Below are 27,497 nucleotides of genomic sequence, written 5' to 3'. Positions count from 1 at the left end.
GCTAGAATAGAAAAAAAGATTTGATGGACACTGCCATGCCTCAACCTGTGTGCAACCTCCACCTGCACACTTCTCTTAATCTTTAATGACCAAACCATTGTAAGGGTTTCAGAGAGGGAGAGGGGGAGGACTAGTAGTGCACTGTGCATGACTATTACTTCTGAATTTGGAGCAAAACAACAAAAAAACTACCAAATACAATACTGACAGTGACCCCAGCCCTCTTTTGTGTCCCTTGGCCATGGGGCTCCAAGGTGTCCTTTTTTTACCACTCTGAAAGTGGCAACTCTGCTTCTTTATTGCCTGCAGACAGTCCTCCGAGTAACTTTGCAGCCCTCCAGCAAAGAACCCTCCTATTCCAGCCAGATATTTCAAATTTTCTCAGCAGCTGCTGCCAGCATTGTCAAGGGATGGAAGCGTCATTTTTTCAGTAACTTCATAACTTTTATGAGGTGGGGCCCTGTGGCATGTACACATATTTGGTGTGCGGGTGGTCAAGTAAAAAGACAAGCAAATTGAACCTGTCTGCTTGACCTTTTATATTTATTTGAAGGCCGTTTTTAAATTGTGTGTTTCTAGACCTGCTCGGTTTGTTGTCATGAGATAACATTTTGTTGGGTTTTGGTGCCATCCTGGATCAGTTACCTCCAAATAGTGCAGTTATCTTGCTTTCAATTCAAAAGCACATGTTACTTAATTATGACAGCATTATCTTTGAAAGAATTTGCATGTGTTGAAAAGAGAAAGAGAGCAGCCAACAAGTATATTTTGCTTCAAGCTAATGCAGACCGATGAAAAACGGGCATGCGTACCATTACTTAAGAATTTAAGTGATAAAATATGTAATAATGAGTTCAGTGTCTCAAACAATTATCTTTTTCTCAACAAATGGTACGATTATGACTTGTGGGTTGTATTATTTCCCTTCGTCAATAAATCCCCTATTTAGTGTCGTTCCCATTTTGTATATTTGAGTTTCAAACATGATGTATTTGCTCATATAAAGTCAAAATTATTCTTTTGGAATTATATCCCTATTTATTTTACATTTAAATTTTGTCATTGAATTTTTCCTTCATTATGCAGATGAGGAGTCGTCTAAAGCCTCAGGACATTTATATAGGAAGATAAGGAACCATGAGTGGAATTAGAAATGCTAAAGCAATTAAAAACTGGAGAGTGGGTACTGCCAGATATGAGTTAAGAGTGTGAGTTAGTTTTATGCAGCTCAGATTTAACACTTACTGATAAGAAATGACTCAGAAAAGCAACAATAGAAAGGAAATGAAATGGAATTGGTTAAAAAAAGGTTCAATAATAATCTAAAAAAAGAGTAAAAGAGAAAGACAATAGATAAGATAAATAAGAATTAAAAAGAATTAAAACATGGAGGATGATTTGTAAAGTAATGAACTTTAAAGGAAAATGAAGTCATTTATTTGAGGGAATGTTCAGGGCTCCTGATGGGCTCGTACGAATTTGGGTTTGATTTTGGCAAATTTTCACTGAAAATAAAACTGATTCTTAAAGTTATTTTACAGATACTTGCAAATAAGACATTTTTAAAGAGTAAGCAAAATACATACAGCATATTCACCCCCTTTTGCAGTATATAATGAACCAATTATTGTAGCGACTTCCTGTCCTCCAGAGTCGCTGAGGGTGGGCGGTCCTGTAAATGTGTGTGACGCGCTGCTGCTTACATAAGCACGCTGCGTCCAGGTAAAGTTTCACAGTATTTAATAAACAAACAGCTCTTCAGACGGCTTTGGTTTGAAAACGCGGTAAAGAATATAAACGTGCGCACTGTTTGCGAAATGTAACTGAGCAACAAGTGATCAAAAGCGAACGAAAAGCAATGAGAACAGTGACTGCGGTCAACAAAAATCATGGCTACGATGCACACCTCTCCTCCCTCTCCGTGTGTGCCGGTGACTCAGCTCCCTTTAGCGCCTGTGGATCACCGTGGCAACCACAGGATAAACAAATCCAAAGGTGAATGACGTGATACGGATCCTACAATTCTGACAATTTTAAAAAGTAAGTTATTAATGTGTCCAAAACGCCACAAGGGAAAAGAAATTAGAATCAAAATTAGAACCTTAAATATAAAAGAGTAAAGTTTAAAAATTAACAATTCTTTTTGGAAAGATGTTATAAAAATGAGATATTTCTTGACATCAGAAATGTATGTCATCAAACGTGATTAATTACAAAATGTTATTGATTACAACATTTTTTGCAATGGCTTCACAGCGATTACTTTTTGCTTACTACATTTGCTTTTGGCCCACTGCCCACCCATTAATTTAAACTACCCACTTTATAGCATTATTATGAACAATGAAATAAAACAAGGGCTGCAGGTGGTGCAGTGGTCAGCATTAGAGTCCTGGCTCAGGCACAGGATCTTTCTGTGTGGAGTCTCCATGTTCTCCCTGTGCCTGCGTGGGTTCTCTCTGGTACTCCAGCTTCCTCCCACAGTCCAAGGCAAGGCAAGGCAATTTTATTTGTAGAGCCCGTTTTCACAGTTTGTCTCAAAGGGCTTCACATGGCATCATAACAACATCCTCTGCCCTCAGACCCTCACGTCGACTGAGGAAAAACTCCATAGAAAACCCTTTTTTCAGGGGGAAGAGGCTGATTGATACTCTAAATTAACTGTAGGTGTGACTGTGAGTGTGAATGGTTGTCTGTCTCTATGTGTTGGCCCTGCAATGGACTGGTGACCAGTCCAAGGTGAACCCCCGCCTCTCACCCGTAGCCGCTGAGATAGATTCCAGTCGCCCCCACGACCCTTAACAGGAATAAGCGGAAGAAAATGGAAATAAAACAAATGAATCAAAACAGGAGACATCGACTAGGTTCTTTTATTACATACATATTTATAAGGATGTACAACAGTTAGATCAAATGTGGATAAGCGGTTCATGGTGAGAGTTGATCAGTGATTGACTTGGGTCTGAGATCCATTAGCAAGCCGGTGGACTTGATCACTTGAGCCATATGTATTTGTCGCCAACATCTGCATTATAACCAGGAGCATACTTCTTCCCAGTCAGCTAATAGGAAAGAAAAAAAAAAGAAGCACATTTTCACTTTCTGTCTTCAAAATACAGAGGTGAAAAACTTAAATACTTAAAAGAATCTCATCAAGATGACTAGTTACATGACTCGGACTGACAATTCCCTTCAAAAAATGACCAGAATGAGCTACAAATAAACACCAATACACTGAAAGAGACGATGCATTCAGTGTCAGAGTTGACATTCTGTCCTCTGAGATGGCGGCTTTGACAAACATTCAGGTCACAGCCTCCTGCAGCATCATGCCACAGGGGGAGACAACAAGTCTCCAGTCAATAAACAGCAAATGTCAAACAAATGTTTCCTTGCCAGACTAATCAGAACAGCCTTGCAGAATATACCACGCCTGGGATTTACTGTTCAATATTTCAGGAAACAAAAACGTGTTCCGTCATGCTGACAAAACCTACTTATGTGAAAGGGCAGAGAAAGTACTCATTAAAAAGAACCCCAGTGTGACACGTTATCCTTGGATAACACCAAAACACAACAGCAGCAACATTTCTTCCGCATCTTAATTAACCACTTCACATCAGCCAAAAACATAAACTTGATATTGAAAATGTTAAAATACTACACTGCTAGAAATATTCTTTTACATTAAATGAAATAATGCAGAGCTGCAGAAAAAGGTCAAGTGGACATGCTGGGAGAATTTCGAAATGAAGATGCAGCTCAAATTGCAATTTGGATCAACAGTTGGACTTCGGATCAGTTAACTTTATATGGTTGGTAAGCCAATCAAGTTATTTTTACACAACTAGTAAATAAAAAGCACCGCTTTTAATGGGCAATTCAAGGCCATACTTGTTCATAGGCAGTCCTCCTGTGGAGCAGGCGTGCACAATGAAGCATTGATTTTTTTTTAAAGATTTACTATCTATTTATCCATGTCAAGATTACTTGTATAAAAACTTTGATATATTTACATTTTTTACATACTGAAAAAACAATAATACTTTGAATAAGAAAGTGACTGTTTTATTTGCAAAACATTTGGATAGCCCATGAATCATATTTGATAAAAAAAACAAGTTATTGATAATTGGGCACAATAATATATTTTTATAAATAACAAAAACAAACGTATCTGCCAATACCAATGATGTACCGAGATTATTGTGCATCCCTATCTTCTGTACCCATAAAGAGCAGAGGATATTAATTCCATAATAGTACTTATTTGTTGCAGGACTCAAGTAATATTTAAGGGTATCTTCACTTGAGGGGCGATGGGTGAACTTTAGTTTCATTTTACTTAAATAACCGTCTCTTCTACTCGCTATATTCACCGGGTTTGTGTTGAGAAAAGTGTCAGAGTGAACAAAAGTTTAAATAGGTGGAGATTAATTGCATTTCTTTTTGTGTTAAATTTAGTATTTCTTCACTCGCAATCTCATTTCAACAAACATTTCTAACAAGGACACTGTCCTTGAAAGCATTTTAAAAAGGTGCAACTCCATAGATTTGACTTTTACATTCTTTGATAAGTACTGATCACTTAAGTGACTCTAACAAGGCAACTTGATCAATTGTCAGAATAAATGTTCCAGTAGAGGAGGGAGGGATGGATGGAGATTAAGTGACAAAAAAAACAAACAAAGAAAAAACATACCGTTTTAAAGCTGTAGAACATTTTATTATACTCGTAACCGCCAATGGTGATCTCCGGCAGAAACTTTGGTATGTGGGTCAAGGTCGCCACCCTGTGTTTGTCCTGCACTCTGAAAACAAGAGGAACAGAATGGCTGATGTGTTGAAAAAATGTATGACAGAGTGTGATGGAAGTAACGTGGCAAAACTACCATAGATTAATGACAATAACAAATGTATCAATAATCAGTTGTTTCATTCCTTTCCTTGCTTTTGCATACTGAAGGTTTAGAAGTCTCCTGACTGGATGCAACTGACAGTCTGGTAGATCTTAAGGGAACACGCCAACCTTGTAGAAAATACACTTCTTTGCCATCAGAGAAGCAGATGGACATTTTCTCCTCTGTGAATACATGTGAGAGCTGAGACCCATAAAGACCATCTGACCAACATTGTCAGAGACAGTAAGGAGGATTACCTCTGAACAAACCAAACCCTGATCCGTCTGTACCCGAATATAAACAGAAGAGGAGCAGCAGGTTTTGGAAGCTGTGCAGGTACGACAGAACTATGCCAGTCTACCTAATCCACTACAGTTCATTATGCTCAGCTGACTATCGCAATCAAACACACAGGCAGAGGGTTATCCATCTTCTTGTCTGCTTTGGAGAGGACAGCAAATGTAGGGCCCTACAATTTCCAGAATGGTGGAATTGGCGTCTTCTCAGCCCTCCCAGCCCTCCCTCCCCTGTCACAACAATGACCGCATGGCAAAGCGGCGAGCCACGGTTCTGACTTTGTCAGGAAAAAAATTACAGAGCTCGAAGCTAAACCCTCGGTACCAGGCCAAGCATTTCCCCGCTGACTTTTACGTGTCATGTGAACTTTTATTTTGTAAGTTTTGTCAACATTCTGTTGACTGGACACTCAAAAATACATGCACTGACCACCTGTTGTCCGAAAGCCTCATAAAAAACAAGGAGAAGTACAATGACGCTGGCAAGGCAACCACATCCCTACAAACTTCCATTACTGCTGCTTCATTCCAGTCTTCGGACTCCACAAAAGAGTTTGTTGAGGATTTTGTCAGAATGTGAAGTTTAACATTGTTTTTGTTTGTTTTGCATGATGATAAAGTCAATTTGGACAGAAAAAATGAATGGAAAGACTTAAGTTGGCTAAAAAAGTGTTTTCAAGCCGTGATATCTGCCAGAGAGACAGTTAGTAAGAATTGACATTGTCCCACTTTTTATTCAAATATTAATGAGAATTAAAGAACTCACAACATTCTCATGTAATGGTAGCTGACATCGTCCTGCTCCAGCCAAGGCCCTTTGTCAAACTTCAAATACTCAATGTCTTCTGCCACCTGAGGAGGACACAATATGATAAGGCGACTTTCTACTCCAGTTTTTCAGAGATGGTAAATCCCTGATTACGTCTTACCCTCTCAATATCCTGGACTTGGGTAGCATTGTAAGCCAGCAGTTCAGATGTTTGGCTGAAAGAACACAAAATGTAGGTGTTATGTGTACGATCTTATATAGGGTGCACACATGCCAACATTTGCAATGTTAAAGCGCCACTTGCTCTTTATCTGGCTAAAATCTGATTAAATATTGGTTGGAAGCACATCCTTTTAGCTCTATTTGAATTGTATGTATTTCATTAGTGTCTCCTACTTACCTAATTTGGGGCAGGAAGGTCTTCTTGTAGCAGTCCTCAATGTTCTTCAGATACTCCAAAGGCACGTTGTGAAGATAGGACTTCCCACAAAGACGTAACATTTAGTCCAACTGATACAACATCTCACTTTATTCAATCACTCTTATTTCAACAATTCATTTGCATCTAATGTGACATCTGATGTAAGTTTTATGGTGAACATAGTGTACAGTCTTGCCTACTTCATATTCTCCAGTAAAGCGTGCGCATCTCCTACCGTACTGCTCTGCTTCAGCTTCTTTTGCACCTCCTCAGCTGGCAGGTCCACATAAATGACCAGATGTGGAGGGAGGAACTCAGAGATGCTGATGCCTTTGATGTCATTGTAGTGCTGCGCGCCTGCAGGCAAGACCACCACATTTTTTTGATGTAAGTGACATAATCCAGGAAAAGCTTGTTCATAGGGAGTCCTCCTTAAGTAAACATAGTAACACTAGCAGTGACGTTTGTTGTCTGCTCTTATTTTTTAATGAGAGGCGAATAGGAGACCACTAGCCTGAATCGTTGAGCTTATAATAATACAGGTACTTACACTCCTTCCTGATGTAGCCCTGCTTCAACATGGCCTCCATAAAGACCATGTCACTAAAGGGGGACCGCTCCAGGACCACTCCTTGGCCTTTAACACAGATCATGAAGATAATGATGAGGGATTCTTTTCATACACCAAATCCAGACAGCCGTTCAATTATTAGGCTACTAGAACATTATCCAAAATATTATTACTCAGTTTCAAGTATTGAGTATTAAGTGAAACTATGAGGGTTTAAGAGTGAATACAGGACTATGCGGTGAATCTGGTGAATTCCATTCCAGCTGGTCCTACCTGTTGTGAGCAGGTGTTCAATGGCGTCAGCGTACTGAAGCAGCCTCATGATGTACATCCACAACTGAAACCGGTAGCTGTTTCCGTTCCTTGCTTTGGGGTCTGTGTAGAACGTCTCCAGGCTACACATCCCATTGTAGTCAACAGGGAGGGGCTCCTTTTCTCCTGTCATCTTATCCAAGTAGAAGGTGTTGGGCTCAGGCATGTAGAGCATCCCTGTGGATCCAGACACACATGTTCAAATACTGGCATGCGAACTTACAAAGGAAATATCCTATCAGCTCAGGTAATAGGTGGGGTGCACAAATAAGTCTTAAAAAAAACAAACAAGTCGACTGCCCCAAATTTCTTCAGTTGCCTACTGGCTCTCATCTGCCAGAGTAGAATGATCCCAAATACCAACATATTTAAATGACTCTTACTAATAAATCAATAGTTTATTCATCAGTATTAAATATTCAGCGATTTCATGGTTCTAATTCTTCGATAATCAAATTTACATGCTCCTTATCAGTACCACCTGACTGCTGCAGACAAATAAATCCCTTTGAATCTGATTTTGTGCTTTTGACCAGCAGTCAGAGCAGTGAGAGGCGGACGGCAGACGGGAGGTTTGCTCTCCTTTAGGGATCTCCCTATTAGATACTATTTGGGTAAAATCAAACATTTCCTAAATGGAGTCCTGACCAGAGGAACACTGAAATATTTATCTAATATTATCAAATGGAAATCTACAGGCCGGCTGACCAGCTCGAATCATACTGTGATTTTCTGATGATTGACACATCATCTGTTATTACAGAAAGAATTCAAATGAGAAAATCTTCACAGCAGTGAGCACAGATCATTACACATTAGGAATAAATATAAATATAAATATAAATATGGAGCAGCAATTTATTTCAAAGACAAGAAGCTTCTGGGAAACTACCAAAATTGACAACCGCACCAACGGTGCAACCTGGTCACCGCTCAGCTACCAAATCATTTCCAGCTCGGTGAAATAAAATCAATATAGAAATATATTGCAATATTTCTTTCACATGAGTACATTGATATTCCGAACCCCTAGATTCAACATCAAATCACAATAAATTGTGACAAAATGCTTGCTCTTATGGAAGCTATATTATGGTGCATTACTGTTCCAATCAATAAAACAAGAATTTATATGGACTTTATTTTTCAGTATGACGTTATGTCAGCTACATTCAGTGTGTTCAGTGCCATCGCACACGTGTTCCTGCATGTTTATCTAGTAAGCCAGTTCACTCCAAAAAGTGAAGAGCAGAGCAGCAAAAGAGCAAATGTACTTAGGAAAAAGAGGACATTAGAAATGGACTGACTCAAAAGGAAAGCTGAATCCAATAATGGCCTTTACAGTCTGTAGCTGAGGTTAGACGGAGGAATGACTGGTAGAGTGTATCCTGGTGTCAATTCTACTTAAGGACATCTCATAGTTACCAAACTTGTCAGCCAGCTTCTGGGCCAGTGCTCCTTTCCCCGAGGCCAAGTTGCCATCCACAGTGATGATTTTGCTGTACTGCTGAAACCGTGGAGTTGTCCTCTCCCCCAGGATGTAGGCCAACCAGCCATACTGTAGGCTTCTCACTGAAGTTGTATGAACCCCAGTCTGAATGACAAAGACCACACTTTAATAGTATAGAGCTGTACCTACAGAGAGGACAATAGAATACACAGTGAAAACTAATCAATCTTAGCTCTAAGTGACATTTTCTGTTTGCAAACTATGTTGTCCATGGTGTTATGTCTTTCTCATCTTAGGTGTAGAATGGATCTTAAGTCTAGCAACCAAAGGGTTTCTGGTTTGATTCTCACTTCCCCCAGTGAGCATGTTAAGTATCCTAACACAAGATACTGAATTCCTAATTGCTCCTGATGAGTAGGTGGTTAGCACCTTGCATGGCAGCCTCCAACGCTCTGAGTGTAGCTAAAGTAGACAAGTGCTGTATAAAAATGAGTCGGTTTTACTTTCACCTTCTTAGTTACTTGGCGTTGTCTTGTTTGTAATCTTTGACCTTTTATTCGTGAAGCCAAAGATAATTTAGCATATTGAGACCAAGTAAATTTTGTATCTAATTAGCACGTAAAAGATAGACAACTAAAACGATGAATAGCTCAAGCATAATACCATTGCTGGGTTAATCTATGACATGTACAGTGAGATAACACAAGATTAGTAGTTAAACCTGTTTTTGCATCATACTAGCAAAGGCAATCAGGATCATTTTTCATTTGCCAAATGTATCATTGTGGAGAAACAGCACTTAACTTGACATATTCAACATTTCATTCCTGTCCTTATCGCTTGTGGTATTGATGTAGACATCAATACCACAAGCGATAAGGACAGGAATTTAACAAAACACACATGACAGTGCTGGGTACGTGCAATCGAATGACCAAAAATTAACATTGCTACTATGAAGTAGATAAAGTGCAAGCTAAATACAGTTTAATTAAATAAATAGTTTCATAACAAAAAGGCAAAATTGTCACCGTCAGTGGTGTCTGCTTGCTAATCGGTCGAGGGTTGGATGCTTAGTTTGTACCTCGTCTTTAAATCAGTAACAACAGATTTGCGTTTCCTTCGATGTACTGCCAGCTTGTTTTATTTACTCACTCGTTTGTTGACTCCAAACAATATCAAATTAACCCTAACACTAGCCCTAACAACGATTCATTCTTTCACACTTCAGCATGTAGCTGCTTAGCTATCAACTGTGATGCTAGCAGTTGGAAAGCTAGCTTGCTAAATTTGCGTGTCCTTGAGAACGGGAAGACCCAAAAGCTCAGTATCGTGTATTTCCTGACCGGACCTTCTGAACAGCATTTGCCGCTTTAAACGCAGTTGCTCTCGATGGAATGACCAGCCGGATCACTCTCAGGGCCATGGTTGATCGTCCTCCAAATCCCCTCCGACCTGACCCGTAAACTCACAGCAAAACCAGCCACTAAAGATTACGTATTAGACTGGGCCTTTGGTATACTTTGTCTCACACAATATACGTCCGGTGCTGTCTAGCCCCTGCCTGATTTCCTTTCCTTTTTATTCCTTAAAAATTTTCAAAAACATTTTCAGGTTTTATATCAGTATGACTGTAAAGAGATTTTTATAATGAAACTAAACTGTATTTTTAAGAACATCAAAAATAAAGTGTTACATGTGTTTTACAGGAAAATCATATGCAATCTTCAAATACCAAAAACACTGTGAACAAATGCTATCTCTTTTTCACATTATGCAATTAATCTATAGATCAGGGTTGTACAGGATTATCCTATCCATTTTGTTTGTGTGTGTCCAAAGTTCTACCGATAGGTGGCAGTATTTATTCGTTTTAAGTAAACGTCCCTCACCACCAATAACAAAAATTGCTTAGCATTGATTCCTCAAAAAGGGTTTCCACTGCAATGTGACTAATTGAAATGGAAAGATGGACTGGCATTAAAAAAAAACAACTCCAAACTGGAATACTGCCTGTCGTGAGGAATTTATGGGGTTGAAAATTTTACTTTTTTGTGTCTCTTAAAGTAAGTACAACATACATACAGTTCAAACATACAATGTTTTATACAAGGCATATTTCTAGCTCAGTTTAAAAGTTGGAATTTTGTGGTAAAATGAATGTTGGATTTCAGCTGTATCTCAAACACATTGTGTTCAAGGTATTTGTGGAAGAACTTCCCCATTTGTGGAAGATTAATTAATCATTATGGTTTGTATTTTACCTTTTGAATTAATCGTGACATCATAGGAAGGATCCTAGTGTAAGGAATCCTCACAGTCTGGACTGGAATTTGCATAATGTGTTCCTTAACAATGACTGACATCGCATTAAGTTTTGTAGTACACAAATGACTCACTAATGGGCAGCATCCATCCAGGGTATACCCCACCTCTTGTCTGATGTCAGCTGGGATAGACATGTTTGAGACATGGGTCAATTACCTATCCATCCATCCATTTTCTATACTGCTTACCCATTAAGGGTCGGGGGGGGGGGGGGGGGCTGGAGCCTATCCCAGCTGACATTGGGCGAGAGGAGGGGTACCCTGGATGGGTTGCTAGTCTGTCAGAGGGCCATCAGGAGCAATTAGGAGTTTGGTATCTTAGGATACTTTACATGATCACCAAAGAAAGTGAGGTTCGAACCAGTGGCCCTTCGGTTGCTACCAGGCTACCTCTGAGCCATGCTGCCCCTACACAACTAAAACATTAAATTTGGAAAACTGGAAAATTTGGTTGAGAGTTTGGGAAAGAAGGCCAAACCACAATCTTCCCCTTACTATGGACCGAAGTGTTTCCTTACCAAAACCTTCACCAAACTGGATGTGGGATTGAGAAAATTAAGACTCAGTTGTGAAACCCAGATTTTTTGGCTCATCCATTCCAGCCACCTCTACAAACAGCTTTAATAGAGGACAAAGCAAAACGTGTTTGGAGTAGAGCAAGGGAATAATATAAATGTTAAAGCCATAGATGTTTTGTGGAAAAACTGACCACCTGTGAGTCTCACACACACACACACACACACACACACACACACACACACACACACACACACACACACACACACACAAGAACCACACTAATTAGTGAACAGCCAAAACAACAATACTCCACATTCAGGAAACCCAGCTAAATCTGCTGTGGGGCCATCTGAGGGGCTTGGCAAATCCATTTGTGCCAAATTTACCCTATTTTATTTTAACAGCAGGTTTGATTTCTTCTCTCTGCAGTCTTGTCCAGCTGTTAACAGTGCCAGCAGGGAGGAGGACTGCCTGCTTTGTTTATCATTCAAACAACTCAAATCATAGCAACAACAAGAAACCTACGCTTTTACTCCACACCTCCTCTAAAACATACACACACATCTACAGCATTAGCATGCCTAATATTGTCATTTTTACACTAATAGAAAAAACTGTTTCATCCGTCTTTGTAAGACAAGACATTAAATAATGCTTACATGTTCTTTAGTCGTATATATCTGAGTGTGAAGCAGGTCTCCTCTAGTTTAGGAGGAAGTTCAGTGAATACAGGTGCAAAAATAAAGGAAGATGAGTAATCAAAGGACATCAACTGTAACTGGTTGAACAGCTTAAATCTGTTGGATCTATTTAAAGCTATATGGTAAAATAGTTTTGGGGGGATCTGATTGGTTTTTCAACCTTTTAAGAATCAGAAACTCATGAATGTCCCAGAACAAACTGTTTCTATGTATTTAGTATACTCTGCAGCACCTTTAGGCTATAGCTTTGGTTAATATATAATAGCAATAATGATCTTACATACTCCAGAAATAAAACTAGAAGTAATATAAGGAGGGGTAGGGGAGGCACCTTATTACCAGCTTTGTCTGAGCAGATGTGCAGGTTCGAGCCCCAGCTCAGGCACGGGGTGTTTCTGTGTAGAGTTAACATGTTCTCCCTGTGCTTGTGTGGCTTCTCTGGCTTCTTCCCACAGTCCAAAGAAATGCAAGAGGGGACGAGGCTAATTGAATATTCTAAATTGACCATAGGCGTCGCTGTGAGTGTGAGTGGTTGTCTGTCTATATGTGTTAGCCTTGCAATGGACCAGCGACCCGTCCAGGGTGAACTCCGCCTCTTGCCTGAAGGCTGCTGGGATAGGCTCCAGCCCCCCTGCGACCCTTAACAGGATAAGTGGTAGAAAATGGATGGATGGAAAATGGATGGATGGATGGAACAGCTGAGAGCTACAGGCCATAGTGCAAAGTGAAGCTACGAAATTGAACAGTTTTCAAAACATCTTGGCATTTCGAGGCTCTAAAATTCAAAAAGGTCACCATTCACTTCAGTTGTTCATAACACCTTTAATGTGGAACTCAAGCAGTGTTTAGAGGACTACAGAACTTCCCCTGACCATCTGTCAGCTTGAGGGTGAGGATTTGTAAGTGAACTATGCCTTTAACTAGTAATTGAAAGAGAATGAATAGTATTATGAATGAGAAGCAAAGTTGTAGGGTGGCATGGTGGTGTATTGTATAACGCTGTTGTGCCACAGCTAGAAGACCTGGGTTTGATTCTGCCAGCTAAGGCCTGTGTGTGTGGAGTTTGCAAGTTCTTCCCATGTCTGCGTGGTTCCCTCCAGATACTCCAGCTTCCTCCCACACACCAAACATGGTCGTTAGGTTTATTGTTGACTCTAAATTGTCTGTAGGTGTTTATGTGAGAGTGAGTGGTTCTTGGTCTCTGTATGTGGCCCTGCCATAGACTGGAAGGCTGGATAGCCTCCACCCCCAGCCTGAAACAGGATAGGCAGTTGATGATTGATAGTTAGAAGAGAGGTTATAAATGTGTCACATAACACTTTGACTTTAATGTTCAATTTTGCTGCAAGATTTTTGATTTATAGAATCCCTAAACCTTCACTTTTATTTTCCACAGCAGTTTTGAGTTGAGTTTCTTCACAAATCTCAACTCAACTCAAAACTGCCATGGGGATGGGTTACTCATAAAACATCATTCCTAGAAATGTTTGATATCCAAATATTCAGCTTTGTAATCTCAGAGCAAGCAACACATGCAAGGACCAGACTGGACTGTTCCGGAAATAAAACATAGCTGTGTGAGGTTTTAGAGGTGCTTTTAAGCAACGAGTGAGGGGCTCAAGAGGCAGAAGGTTGCTTTTTATAAATGTAACCACAGCTGAGTGGTGTAAATTGTTGTTCTACAGCTCAAGTGAAACAGAGACATTAAGCCAAGTGTTGATTGCAATTCGCAGTTGTCATACAGGAATGCATCACTGCCAAATAAGCAGGCACACAATGGTGACTTAGGAACAGTTTCATAATTGTCACCAGCAGCCACATACCAAATTCTACAGCAGCTGGCATATTTCCTAGCTTCCTTTGACTGATTCGTTCTCCTGCTGCTGGTGGAGGTCTCCCTCATCACCTGCAGCATGTGGACAAACAGATCGACTTTAGCAAGTCCTCAGGGTCGTGTTATTGTGACGACACAAAATATTTCAGGAAGTATATCAGCATGGATAATTACTTTCACATTACAGACAGAATCAGCACCACCTTGGGTTTAGAATTAGTCTTACAGATGGTTTAACTTTTGACCTTCACTCCACTTCCCTGGAACTGTTCTTGTAAGGTCAGTTTTGTTAATAATGAGGGGAGGTTAACTACTATCATTTTTGCTCTGCTGTTTTGCACTTTATTTACTGTTTTCCTAGTAATGGACAATGCAAAGATGACTTTCAATAATTGCCACTGGTATTATTCACAATATTATAAGTGTTTAGATATGATTTATGACCACATGAAATGAATCATTTTCCACCACAGTTGTAATCATGCCAGGACTGCATCACAGTCTAACGTTTTGTCAACAAACAACGGCCACGGTTTAATCAACAACCAAATGTTGCAAAAACAAACAAACTTTCTTCAGTTTCCTGTTACTAAAATGTAACACTTAAACCATACCATGCATGTCCAGGTGTAAGTGTCTGCATTGTGTGGTCCATAAAAACAACATGAGACTTGTTTTTGCTAGCGCTTTCAAAGCACTCCAGAGCAGAAAACATGTTTTAGTGTATGTAGAATCAAATTGCATGCACACGGATTTTGCCGCTTGCAAAACGTTCTCCTGGCCACCCGCAGGACTCTGCTATGCTCGTGCTCAAATTGGTTTCTTTAGTGGGTGGTTATTGTCAGTAAGGGTGCGGACCTGGGGGCATGCCAATCACCACCATATCCCTGAATACCGCTGGTTGAGCGACTTCACAAGGTTGAACACTAAGTTACGGCAACACTATTCTCTTTAATGCTAACAGAATTACATTTGGTCAGCAGCATACACACTCAAATAATCAAATAATAAACCTTAATGACCCCAGTATCCCTCTTCAGTTATTACAGCCAATGACAGAAGACGAGGATGAAATAGAAAAGTATGCCAGGCATTAAACGTTCATGAGAATAAAAAAAAAAACGTGTGCACCAGATTGAGCAGAAATCCCTCAATGAGTGCAGTTTTGCATTTTTACAAGGAATCTGAACATGAATGGCTTTTATACTCACATGCCAATAAAAATGATGAAAAGCCTTTACATTTCTGTCAATATCTCAATGTATTTATCACAGACATTTACCAAATAAAACACTATAAATTAACTACACGATCCAAGTCACACAAGCACATCAGTTAATGTATAGCTTGTATTTTTTCTGCATATCAAGGATGTATTGAAAGTCTCTATGATTTTTAACATTTTCTTTATCATTTTCAAGGACAAAGAATTACATCTTGAACATAAAAAAAAGTTTCACCAAAATTTAAAAAAAATGTACAGCAGGATCCAAAATGACAACTAATCATCAGTGTTTTATCAGATTAGTGTCAACGATGGAGGAAACAAAAGACGGAGCTCAAACACCAGCACATTCGTGTAAACTACTCTGTCACAATTTGCATACATTAAAATCAAGATATTTTAATTCATGTGTTGCCAAACCACAATACAAGTCATTCAGGCATTCAGGGCTGAGTGGTTTGTCTCGTTTGTCCTAGTCGATTCGCCGTACCTTGCTGTCCAACTGGCGGAGTCGCTCAACCAAGTATATTCGGGGATAGCGTGGCAATTGGCATGCCCCCAGGTCCCCTCCCCTTACTGACAAAACAGGGTTAAAGGGTGAAATTTTCTCTTTTCTATAGACAAGTGCATATATACTTACAATTTGTTGCCATCCATTTGTGTCTTAATCACATGCAAATTTGGTAGCTGGACAGTGACGATAAATGCCAAAATTGTATCTCCGTACAGTGGCGGAGCCAGGAAATTTTCTGTGGGGTGGCCAGAATGGTTATGGGATCATTTTGGGGTGGCAATGTCTCACTGGAAAATATAAGGGTATTTAGGGCACTTCAACTACGCATCTCCACAATATTTGGAAAGCAGGTAATGGTGGAAAAGATCAACTCATGGCGGAAAAGATCAACTCATATTCAGTGTATCGAATCCAATAAACAGACAACTGTCGAGCTTACTGTGTTGAGAGGACCCAGGTTGGGAGATGTTCAGCTCAGCCTGTAGTGATCACTATGAGCTCATTCTCTTTGTCTCTCAGGAATCCACAGACACAATTTGAAAAACAGCTGATTTTATGAGTTAGTACAAGCTACAGTATATACACAAACATATGAATAACGATAATAAACAAATTACATTACGAAGTACATACAAAAGTGAAATACTGCAGACAATATGAAAGCCATTAGTCATCTCACACCAGCTGTATTCTGCCACTGTTGCGGTTTGCAGAGAAGTGATTTACAAGATCTTCCATGTCCATGGACGATCTCGCAGGACTTGCCTGGACTCCACAGTCAAGTCACCCAGATTGTTCTACCTGTCCTCATCCATGGTGGAACGCAGGAATGGCTTAACCAGCTTCAGTGTGGAAAAGCTGCATTCACAGGAAGCTGTACTTACAGGCATCGCAGACATAAAGAATTTAGAGACTCTATAAACACATTTTTAAGACAGCAAAGGGAAATGCAACTGTCTTTATCAATGTGCATCATTTTCCAAATTATGACCTGACCTCATTTAGTTATGGCAGTATAATGAAAAATTTGTATTGTCTGTGTAAAAAGAATGGGTGTTCTGCATGCAATCAGGATTTTCCAAAAGAATAGTTTTGTTTTTTTTAAAGTTTTAAACAGGAAAATATTTTCTTTCACACTGTTGAGAAAACCATTTAGAATTTTGATCCAGTGGCAGGCAGGGAATCTTAGAATGACAGACAGCTGTGATGAAGTTTTCCTAAGATAAACATGGCTGTTTATAAAGGAACAGTGTTGAAAGCTCTGAGTGGACTGCTGGCAACATGTTTCCAGATGTCACTGATGTGTACTGATAAAAATCACCTTGGGAACAACCCGTGGCAAACGTTACGAATGCTTCGTTTCATTTAATTCCAAATATTGAAAAGAACACTTTGGTAGCTGTGGATAGTTGCGCTGAGTTGCTGTGGAGGTTGCTCTTCTGTGATTGAATATCAAAAATGTTTCATGCAACTAAATTATGAACTTGCTAATCCAATGAGAGCAAGGTCTTTATCTCAACTGATGCTGACAGAATGCTTTGAGTTCAAGAACTTGAATTAAAATCCAAACTACGGAGTGCTATCATTAATGCAACGATATTAACAAAGCAACAAAGCAATTTTATTCCAGTTTGTTTGCAGCTGTGAGAAGCTCAGTTTGCATTGTAACAGCAAAACTTACTAGGCTTGGTTGCAAGATATTTAAACTTGAATGCTTATCATAGTTTGGCCTTCTCCCAACAGTTTGGCTGGAGTATTCTTTTTGTTTGACACCATAAAATGCCGTTCAGATGAAACTGATCACCATATGTAATACCTTATCACCTGATCATCCTTTACCTCACTGGTGCTCTTGTGGATGAATGAAGCCGTCATCCAAAATCTGGATGACAGATGAGTTTTTGAGTGAGATGTACAACAGTCACATTGGAGTGCCTGTTTGTAAGAACTGTGTGCACATGTCCCACTTAAAAAGATGAGAGAGGTCTGCAATGTTCATCATTGGTACACTTCAACTGTGAGAGACAGAATGTAAAAAAAAAAAAAAACAATCCAGGAAATTACATTGTATGATATTCAAAGAATTTATTTGTGTTGTGGTGCATAAAATAAGTATTAGCACCTACAAACAAGCAAGAATTCTGGCACTCACAGACCTGTTACTTCTTCATTAAGAAACTCTTCTATCCTCCACTTGTTACCTGTATTAATGGCACCAGTTTGAACTTGTTATCTGTATAAAAGACACCTTTCCACACCCTTAAACAGTCAGACTGCAACCTCTCCACTATAGCCTAGACCAAAGAGCTGTCTAAGGACACCAGGGACAAGATTGTACACCTGCACAAGACTGGGATGAGCCAATCTACAATAGGCAAGCAGCTTGGTGAGAAGAGATCGACTGTTGGAGCAACTATTAGAAAATGGAATAAATACAAGATCACTGTCAATCTCCCTCGACCTGGGACTCCATGCAAGATCTCACCTCGTGGGGTACAAATGATCTTGAGAACAGTGAGGAAACAGCCCAGAACTACATGGGGGGAACTGGTCAATGACCTGAAGAGAGCTGAGACCACAGTAACAAAAGATTACTATTAGTAACACACTACGTCGCCATGGATTAAAATCCTGCAGTGCTCGAAAGGTCCCCCTGTTTAAACCAGCACATGTCCAGGCCTGTCTAAAGTTTGCCAGAGACCAATCTGGATGATCCAGAGGAGGACTGGGAGAATGTCATGTAGTCAGATGAGACCAAAATGTAACTCCTTGGTATAAACGCCACTCGCCGTGTTTGGAGGGGGAAGAATGCTGAGTTGCATCCCAAGAACACCATACCCACTGTGTTATGCTTTGGGGCTGCTTTTCTGCAAAGGGGACAGGACGACTGATCCATATCAAGGATGAATGGAGCCATGTATCGTGAGATTTTGGATAAACACCTTCTTCCATCAGTGAGATGGAAGGAGGATGAAACGTGGCTGGATCTTCCAGCATGACAATGATCCCAAACACACTGCCCGGGCAACTAAGGAGTGGCTACGTAAAAAGCATTTCAAGGTTTTGGAGTGGCCTAGCCAGTCTCTGGACCTCAATCCAATGGAGAATCTATTGAGGGAGTTGAAAGTCCATGTTGCCCAGCAACAGCCCCAAAACATCACAGCTCTTGAGAAGATCTGCATGGAAGAATGAGCCAAAATACCAGCGACAGTGAGTGCAAACCTGGTGAAGACATTTGACCTCTGTCATTGCCAACCAGGGTTACATTACAAAGTATTGAGGTGGACTTTGATATTGATTAAACATTTATTTTCTGCACCATTATACTGATAAATTCTTTGAAAATCATACAACGTGATTTCCTGTTTTCTTTTTTTTAATTTACATTCTGTCTCTCCCAGTTGAAGTGTGCCAATGATGAACATTACAGACTTCTCATCTTTTTAAGTGGGACAACTTGCAGAATCAGTGGCTGCCAAATACTTTTCTGCCCCACTGTATGCATTTAACAATTTAAAGCTCTATTTTTGTTGCTTTTTTTTTGCTTCACCACCACTGGGCTCTGTGCAAGTAGTTTTTTTTTTTTTTTTTTAACAGAAATGCTCTTAAACCTTTGTTACAAATTGTTTACAAAAAAACAATATTGAAAAATTTGCCTGAACACAGGATGTGTGGACGGTAATTTGAATATTCAATAAAGAGAATATATGCATGGAATTTCAGAAGTATTTTTTGTGAACAACAGCAGGAGGAGCAAGTTAAGTCATTAAAACATAAGTCATATTAAGTAAAACAGAAGCAACACTGACAGTCGACCTTAAAACAGCTCTGACACACTGTACACATTGACATTTCCTGGAAACGCCCCGTGCAGGTAGAAAAAAAGAGACTGAATAATAACCATATGCCTGCGCTGTTTGTCCCTTGTTCGTTGGTGGACGAAGTGGGTTGAACTGAATGGCGAAGTCTGCCTTTCCTCCTCCTCCTCTGAACCCGAGAGCCGCTCCAGCCACACTCACCGCAAACCAGTCAGCCGAACTGACCGCCTACAGGACCTGTCACCGCAACGCACAAACCTCCGTGGACCGACACTTTATCAAGAGATACTGGACTTACTTGATGGACCACCAACTCTAGCCGTGTGGATGAAGGAAGTCTCTCGATAGCTACACTGTAAACAGAAGTGAAAGCGACGCCGTCAAGTTTGTGAACGAAATGCCGAGCGACACAACGTTGGGCAACTCAGGGACTTACGCTAACAAGAAGAGGAAGAAACCTGTCCTCAAACAGTTAAGTTGTCTCACCTCTGTCAGTGTGACTTTTCCGACGAAGACCAATTTTGAATTTAAAAATAAAATAATGTAATTTCCTTTTTGCCAGTCCAGACCATGAGCCATGACGACGACAAGGGAATCATGAATACAAGTAGAGTTGCATAAAAACACAAACTGTACTTGTAAACGTTAGAAAAGTGGGATAGAAATAATAGAAATTTAAGTCTGTTGGACAATGCAATATATGAAATGAATGCGTTTTGAAGAAAGCGAATATAGGTCTACTAGACAGTTTTTAAATCAACACGCACACACGAATATGAACTCAACAAGTGGAGAATGATAATAATAGGCCTGCTAATAACCGTGGTATTCGATGAGAGTTTAGTTTGTTTGTTGATTTGTTGTTTCAAGTCTTTGGACCACCTTAAGAATATGTCTGGCTCAGATCTGGCTCGGATGTTTTGCTCTCGCGCATTAATCACAGTCAAGTTTGAGAGTCGGCTGCTGCTCTCACGCGATGCTCCGCGGAGGGCGGGGAGGGGGGGGGGGGCGCCTGCTCTGTTATTGTAATCTGATATGGCCTCGCGTTTCATATGTTTTGGGACTACTGCTCGCTGAAAGTATGATGTGTGTGCGTGTGTGTGTGCGCGCGTGCGCATGCCTTTGCCCGTCTTTCCTTTTTTCTCCCTTGGTTTCCCTTAGGTTTTCAAGATAACAGCACAATGAACTTTTTGACTGAGGTTACAAACAATTACAGAAGTAAACACACCTTTAGTTAAGTTAAACTTTTAATATCACCGATGTTGGAACTTTTCCAAGTCGTGCTGAGGCATACACCATTATTGTGTGAGGTCTATTGTGTGGACATGTTTCTCAGAATAGAGCAAGAGGCTGGTTACAGTTTTAACCAATGAAGGTGGATGTCAACAAAAGTTGCATAAAAGTATAAGACTCAGTTAACTATCAAAAAGTCTGCAAATTATGGGAGTTGTTGCTTTTGATTTAATAATGGTTGAATTGATTTTCTGCTCTCTCTAAATTTTTGCTAATTTATTGTGATAAAGTCTTTTGCTGGTTGCTCTTCGGGTTCCACGTTTGTGTTTTCTCTCAGACACAGCAGGTTCGTCCATGATATGAAACATAAGCTTTGCTATGGCCATCTTGAGCAGCTACACTGACCATGTTTGTTTGCCAAAAATGTAATTTTAATTTACCCAGCTATACATATACATCTATCTATCTATCTTTCTAGATATTGATAGATTTAAGTGTGGAATCTATTTTTGCTGTGTGATTACTAAAAATGTTCTGCTGAAAGAAGAAAAATAATGACAGAAGTATGCATTTCAATGAAAGATAATAAGAGTAAAGCATACACTTTGTCAATTTAAAGTACCTTCCTGGCCATTAGAAAAGATTTTGGAGTTTATCAGCTGTAATTGAGTGCATCGCAAGGTCTCCCACAGCTTTCTTACAAAGCAGTGGCTATTTAGGACGTGATGCTCTGCTCCTCTGTTCCATGAATTGTTTCATTTACAGTTGTGCTCAGCACTTTTCAAAGAGCTGAAGAGGCACAATCAATCTTGTGCCAAAGTACAAAGTTAACATGACCCAGTAACAGTAATTACACTGTTGGGGATGTGCCATGATGAAATCAAATGTGCAAATTGATAATGAATTTGTTTGTCAAAGCAATGGATGCTATGTGAAATGAGTGAGTACCCTCAGCTCCATGGATAACTTCAGTGCCTTCAGCCCATTTTCTTCTCTACTTTCATTAGCCTCCTTTTTCAGAGCAGCTGACAGTTACTTTCAGCTACAACAGCTTTGTTAAATCCGCTCACCCAGAACTAAATGGCAGGCAAAATAAGTAAATTGGACTGCCATCATGTGACCTGACACATGACTGCAATTGAAAGTCAATATTGCTTCCTGTCTGCTGAAAATGGAAAAATCGAATAGCAGGGCCTCAAAATTGCACCTCGGTGTAACTTTACACTTTTCTGTCAATCAAGTACAATTTGTAGCTGATCCAAACAAACTAGCTCTCTGTAATTCACACTCCAAATCAGCATGGGGCAGCTGTTTCCCTGCGCTGCTACAGAAATGGAAGGTATCGGAGGGCACTTATGGCCAAGTGAATCCACCTCCACTATAAGGACACGCTATCTTCAGAGCTCATAGTCTTGTACTTCTCATGCTTCAGTGACTCACAGTCACCTCTTGAGGAACAAAGAGGTATTACAAGATGTTATGCCACACTGACCTGCTTTTTCAAGCTAAAGTTATTTCTTTTGCATCTTTTGTTCCCAAATATGTTTAGGTTGTAATTAATACAGAATTTTACACTAGACACCAAAATAAATCCTAATTAGGTTGCTATTTTTACCTGCAGACATATGATGATCCCTCCTCATAATAGTTTTAAGCACTGTTGAAAGCAGTATTCTATGTTCCATGTGTGTTATGTACTGTTAATGTTTTTTGTCTAATCGTAGATGTTATCTGGTAATTGTGACAGAAGCAGATCCCAGTGAGATGCCCAAAATAAATAGGTGGCGTGTGTGTGTTTCTGGAGATGTGGAACTGTGCAACGAGAGCTGAGGTTTCACCGACGGCCAGCTGGGCTCGCTTGCACAAAGGCACCATTGAGCCTGGTTTTAAAAGGCTGTGGTCACTACACAGGGGCCTTCCATGGCAGAGACAGTCATCTAAACTCTGTTTTATTACTCATATTCTTTTTTGCAAGTCTACTTTGCCATTCTATGGAAAATACACAGATAATGCTTTTCATTCATCCAAAAAGAGCCTCCAGTTTTCCAAGAACCTGTAGCTTAGTCAGTTACCAGACAGCAGTACTCTTACATTTCAAGAATACATATTATTTTATCTGGTCATATGCTCATGTGTGCACCCCTGGCTGCAGCTGCTCAAATGAATAAAACAGTGATTTGTGTTTTGTGTGTGTGCGTGTGTAAGAGAGAGAGCGAGAGAGACAGAGTGAGGGATGTGGATAAAAAGTTATTCCCTTTATAGTGCGATAAAGGTGTTTCTTCCTGCAAGCAATGTTTTTTTTTAATAAGAGGGAATAATATGCATCAGTAGTGAAAATATTTTTAGATAACAGTTGGGTAAATGGATTGGAAGAAAGACACACTAACACACACGTGTGTGCGCGCACGCACACACACTCACAAAACCTACTTAAGTCCCCAAATTCATTTCCTGGAGACTTAGTCAAAGGGTAATCATAACCAATGCTTGCCGAACCTTAACTGAACCCAAGACACTGACCCCTAAATAGGTGTTGTACCAATTGGGGACACAGCTTGTGTTCAAACTCACACACACACACACAAACACACACACACACACACACGCACGTTTCCACAGGTATCTTTTTACGTGTCAACCAAAACTGCCCCTAACACATCTTAGACAGTGAAGATGGATCACAATGTCCTAATTTTCCCTAAAATATCCTCATTAAATTGGTGTGAAGTTCAGATTGGTACTCACAAAGTCAGAGTTGTCACAGAATGACAGAATTGATCCAGTGAACAGCAACATACTTGTCCTTAATGTCTTGTTCAATGGCGAGTCCTTACAAACATCAGTTCAACATTTTAAGCATCATTTTACACTCCGCTAAAGATGGCGGTGGAGATAAAGAAACTAAAGACACACGGCAGGCAAATACACTGACGGGGAGATACTCCTTTGTAGTCCCACAGCAGTCTGGTCCTATAGTTCCAGGCAAGCCTGAGCTTGCACAGGCCACAAGGTTGATGAGTAACGGAAGGTTCCAAGCCAACTAAATAATACCTAACAATACCTAAAATTATCCAAATTTTACATTTAAATACACCTGAAAATGTCCTGATTATCTCACTAAAAACCTAACCAGTTTCGTCCCAAGACCAACAGCTGAAAAAAATGTCTCAGTTGTCTTGCTACAAACACCCAAAAATGTCCTGATTGTTTTGCCTAAAACTATCTGAAATTTTCCCAACCACTCACTGAAAACAACAGCTTTTGTTGCCAGAAACATGGCTGCAAATGTCCTGATGTCACACGTCTTGATCTTCTCGCCTCACAATTATCAAATGTATACCGCCTTAATTGTCGTAGGAATGTCCTCACTTTTTTTTTTTTAACAAGAGCAGCCTAATACAATTTTCGAACAAGCATGAGTTAAGCAATTGTTCAAGTGATGCCTCAGATTACTTCTCTTTTTAGTACTGCACAATGAAACCTGACAGAAGCATTTACAACATTTTGTAGTGCGATGATGTCGGTCTTTCTGTATTAATGTTTGAATGAAAACTGGTAAAATTCTATTCCATTGTGGAGCTGCATATAGTGCTCAGCCTGTTAATGTATATCTTTCTCTCTCTCTCTCTCTCTCTCTCTCTCTCTCTCTCTCTCTCTCTATCTCTCTCTCTCTGTCTTTCTCTCTCTCTCTCTCCTATGAAGTCATTTGGCCCATCTGTGACTTGTAAGTTAAACCAGGCATGTGCACGTGATATGGTTGCTCAGAACAGTATCAGCGGGCAGAAAAGCATCCTCACTATGGAGCAGTTCTGCTTCGAATGCACAAATGTGATCCCATGAGCAGCTGCTTAACAATCACACGCTCACACCCCTCACCCATCAGCTACCGCCACAAATTAAATCTAAGCCAGTTTACAAAACCATGGAGTTTGTCTCTACTCTTTCCTGTCTGTTCTTGTAAGCTAGCTTTTCGCCTTCTTTCTGTGAGCTGTGATTTTGTGTAGAGAAAGTCAAAGGACTGAGTCATCCTTTCAATCTGGCAGACATTCCAACAGCTTCAAGTAGGCAAATTTGTGTCATTGTTATTATGGCACACTGAGTGCAACATGGGCTGCCTTTGACTCCTCTGCAGAGACATTTATGTTTAGCTGTCAATACTCACAATAAGGAACACAAATAAAGGTAAAACTCTTACTTTCCAGAGTGAAAGCCTTGATGACTTCTGATCAACCTCGTGATCCAGAGCAAACCAAGGTGGAAAATGCGTCTGAATGCTGGCTTTTGTTTCTGCTAGACATTTCTGGAGGGTGAGATCAGTCCTGTTCAGTTTCTGAGAAGGTCTTTCGGCTTCAGGCTGCCTTCTAGACCAACTATCCAATGACGGAAGACGACACCTCATAGTGTATCATTAACCACAGTTTTGGTAATTCAAAATTTAGTGAATAGTTGAGGATTTGCAGCCTGAAACTCTATGTGCACTTTGTTCATAACTCACCCTGAGGGTTGGATGATGCACAAGATATATTGATGAGTGGCTTGTTACATAGAGAAAGACTTGTGGCTTAAATATAATAATTTAACTTTTGGTCCAGCTGTAGTCGCAATTTTCAAAATCTTTCCTTTGATTTTTATTTCCTATTGTGCCGCTATGCACATGGATAAGCGTGTTTAACACAGACCAAAAGCAGAATGATTTTTCCAGTCAATACTGATAGTTTTGTTGGGGGTTTATTATAACGAGAGTGACGAACATACCAGCTTGATTCACTGCGAGTCGTGTGTTACTTTGTTGTGTCTGCATGGATCACTCTTGCCCACCTGTGTAGTCACGGGACAGTTGGAAATCAAATCAAAGGAAAGGTTTTGAAAATGGCCATAACATTAAAGTGAGAACCGTGAGGTTTCCCAAATTCCGTTCCCACCTCTTCCTGTAATCGACTTCCTCACTATGTAAACGCCCCTGTGTGGCTAATCACTGCAACCCAGTGTTCAATAAATGTTTTTAGATAAAATACTGTGACCTGCAAACACTTAACATAAATGGCTCCTACACCAGCTCTACATGTATCCGTTGCACAAAGCTGTCTACTTTTGTCTGCTAAAACATGTTGACGGTTCATCGTTGCTTTCAGAGGTCTTACCAATCAGTCGGAGAATAGAGAACCTGTGGAGATACTTGTGAATAATTCTCATAGTTTGTACCCGTCCCTTGAATTTGAATGCTCACCATGACAGTATTTTGAATGCTATCTTATACAGACAATTGCATTGCAGGCTTTAAACACGTCCCGTCCCCCCCCCCCCCCCCCAAAAAAAACTAAAACAAAAAAAACTTATCAGTGCATCATGTCTGGTAGCCAGTAAAATGTTTGTATGGCAATGTAACAACAACCACATTATAGCTTCCTTTCCCTCTGACTTTCCTTTGTCTCCCTACTGTTTTATTATCATAATTTGGGTATTATTTGCCATAATTACAACATGTTTATTCATGAAATCATGATATTTACCAATCTATGCATTATTTTCCATGATTACAACAAACTCATCTTAGCATCACATAGTAGAGTTAAGTGATTACTTGTGGTTGCAGCTTTTTAGAGTCTGAAAGGTCTGATCTGTATTTTTACAGCAGGGGTCGGAAGAATATGTCGCCCCAACTTCTCTTATTCTTAGAGGCATTGTTTTACAACCTTTCCATTTTTTTGACCAGCAATTAATTTATATGACTTTGATTACTGAGGGTTCTGGGTTTAATTTTCCCTGACCGGTAAGAATATAATGTTTGCTGTGCTTTGTTTTTAGTTGTCCAGTTTTAAATCCAAAATTCAAGTACAAGGCTTTTTATTCTCAGTCCGTACCTCCAATTTGGCTGTACATTCAAAGGACTCTGGCAAAAGATGAACATTTTTATGTGGCACAGTTGAGCGTCATCTGGTAAAGTGCTGACTTTGCTCTTATAACACAGTGCAATGTTTTGCTGCTTTGCCTCTGAGCTCTTGCTGGTTACCCCTAGAAGATCCAAGCTAGCCTTTGTTGTAATCTCTCTGGACAACTGTCTAGCTCCTCTTCAGGGATTTCTAGGATCAGTCATGATCCTGTTTGATTTGGTCCAAGCTAGTGATGCAGTTCTACTGGTGTTGTAGATGTATGAAAAATAGAATCGTCATTCTTCAATTTAGTGGACTGCTCATGAGACTGTTGTTTGCCTGCATCTACTATGTTTTTTGTTATTGGTCCACAGAAAGAAGGTTCATGATGGCAATGACATCATTAAATCAAACCCTTCAAAACGCCACCGGGATCGGCTGAATGGGGAGCTGGACAGACTAACAAACCTCCTGCCATTTTCTGAGGACATCCGCTCGTGTTTGGACAAACTCTCAGTCCTTCGCCTCAGCGTGGGATACCTGAGAGCCAAGAGCTACTTCAAAGGTGAGGACCAGTCAGACAAGTTGTCCAATAGCATATATTTTCAAACGTCACTGTTATTTATGGAAAAACAAGCTTATAGATTGACATTTTGTACATACTTAATAACACGTAAACATTGTAAATTTGAGAAAGTAACATTATTGTTATTTCCATAACACTGCAAAAAGGTTA

The 27,497-nt window shown here is 40.0% G+C and overlaps 2 protein-coding genes and 1 pseudogene across 2 annotated transcripts in view; 2 read left to right on the top strand and 1 right to left on the bottom strand.

Annotated features, from left to right (window-relative positions):
• Nucleotides 1-2,855: 2,855 nt before the first annotated feature.
• ndufa10 (NADH:ubiquinone oxidoreductase subunit A10) lies at nucleotides 2,856-10,230 on the bottom strand. The gene is made up of 10 exons (XM_086220770.1): nucleotides 10,072-10,230; nucleotides 8,696-8,864; nucleotides 7,232-7,447; nucleotides 6,938-7,024; nucleotides 6,623-6,744; nucleotides 6,367-6,446; nucleotides 6,127-6,181; nucleotides 5,964-6,049; nucleotides 4,703-4,811; nucleotides 2,856-3,062 (listed from the first exon to the last, which is right to left on the bottom strand). The coding sequence occupies exons 1-10, from the start codon at nucleotides 10,144-10,146 to the stop codon at nucleotides 2,994-2,996; spliced, it is 1,068 nt and encodes a 355-aa protein (XP_086076896.1). The 5' UTR covers nucleotides 10,147-10,230; the 3' UTR covers nucleotides 2,856-2,993.
• A 4,613-nt stretch (nucleotides 10,231-14,843) lies between these two features.
• LOC147252454 (uncharacterized) lies at nucleotides 14,844-18,605 on the top strand (annotated as a pseudogene).
• Nucleotides 18,606-19,730: 1,125 nt separating this feature from the next.
• LOC147252453 (uncharacterized) overlaps nucleotides 19,731-27,497 on the top strand; it is a 35,526-nt gene continuing 27,759 nt past the window's right edge. The window contains exons 1-2 of the mRNA XM_086220768.1: nucleotides 19,731-20,129; nucleotides 27,136-27,326. Coding sequence (XP_086076894.1) covers nucleotides 20,056-20,129; nucleotides 27,136-27,326 — 265 coding nt within the window. The 5' untranslated portion in view covers nucleotides 19,731-20,055. The remainder of the gene's footprint in view (nucleotides 20,130-27,135; nucleotides 27,327-27,497) is intronic.

The sequence above is a fragment of the Aulostomus chinensis genome, chromosome 12 (genome assembly GCF_037954235.1).
Source record: "Aulostomus chinensis isolate RoL2024-O1b breed Wild chromosome 12, RoL_Achi_v1.0, whole genome shotgun sequence".
NCBI classification, from domain to species: Eukaryota; Metazoa; Chordata; class Actinopteri; order Syngnathiformes; family Aulostomidae; genus Aulostomus; species Aulostomus chinensis.
Note: the sequence above shows the minus strand (reverse complement) of the source record. Positions and strands in the feature narration are given on the sequence as shown.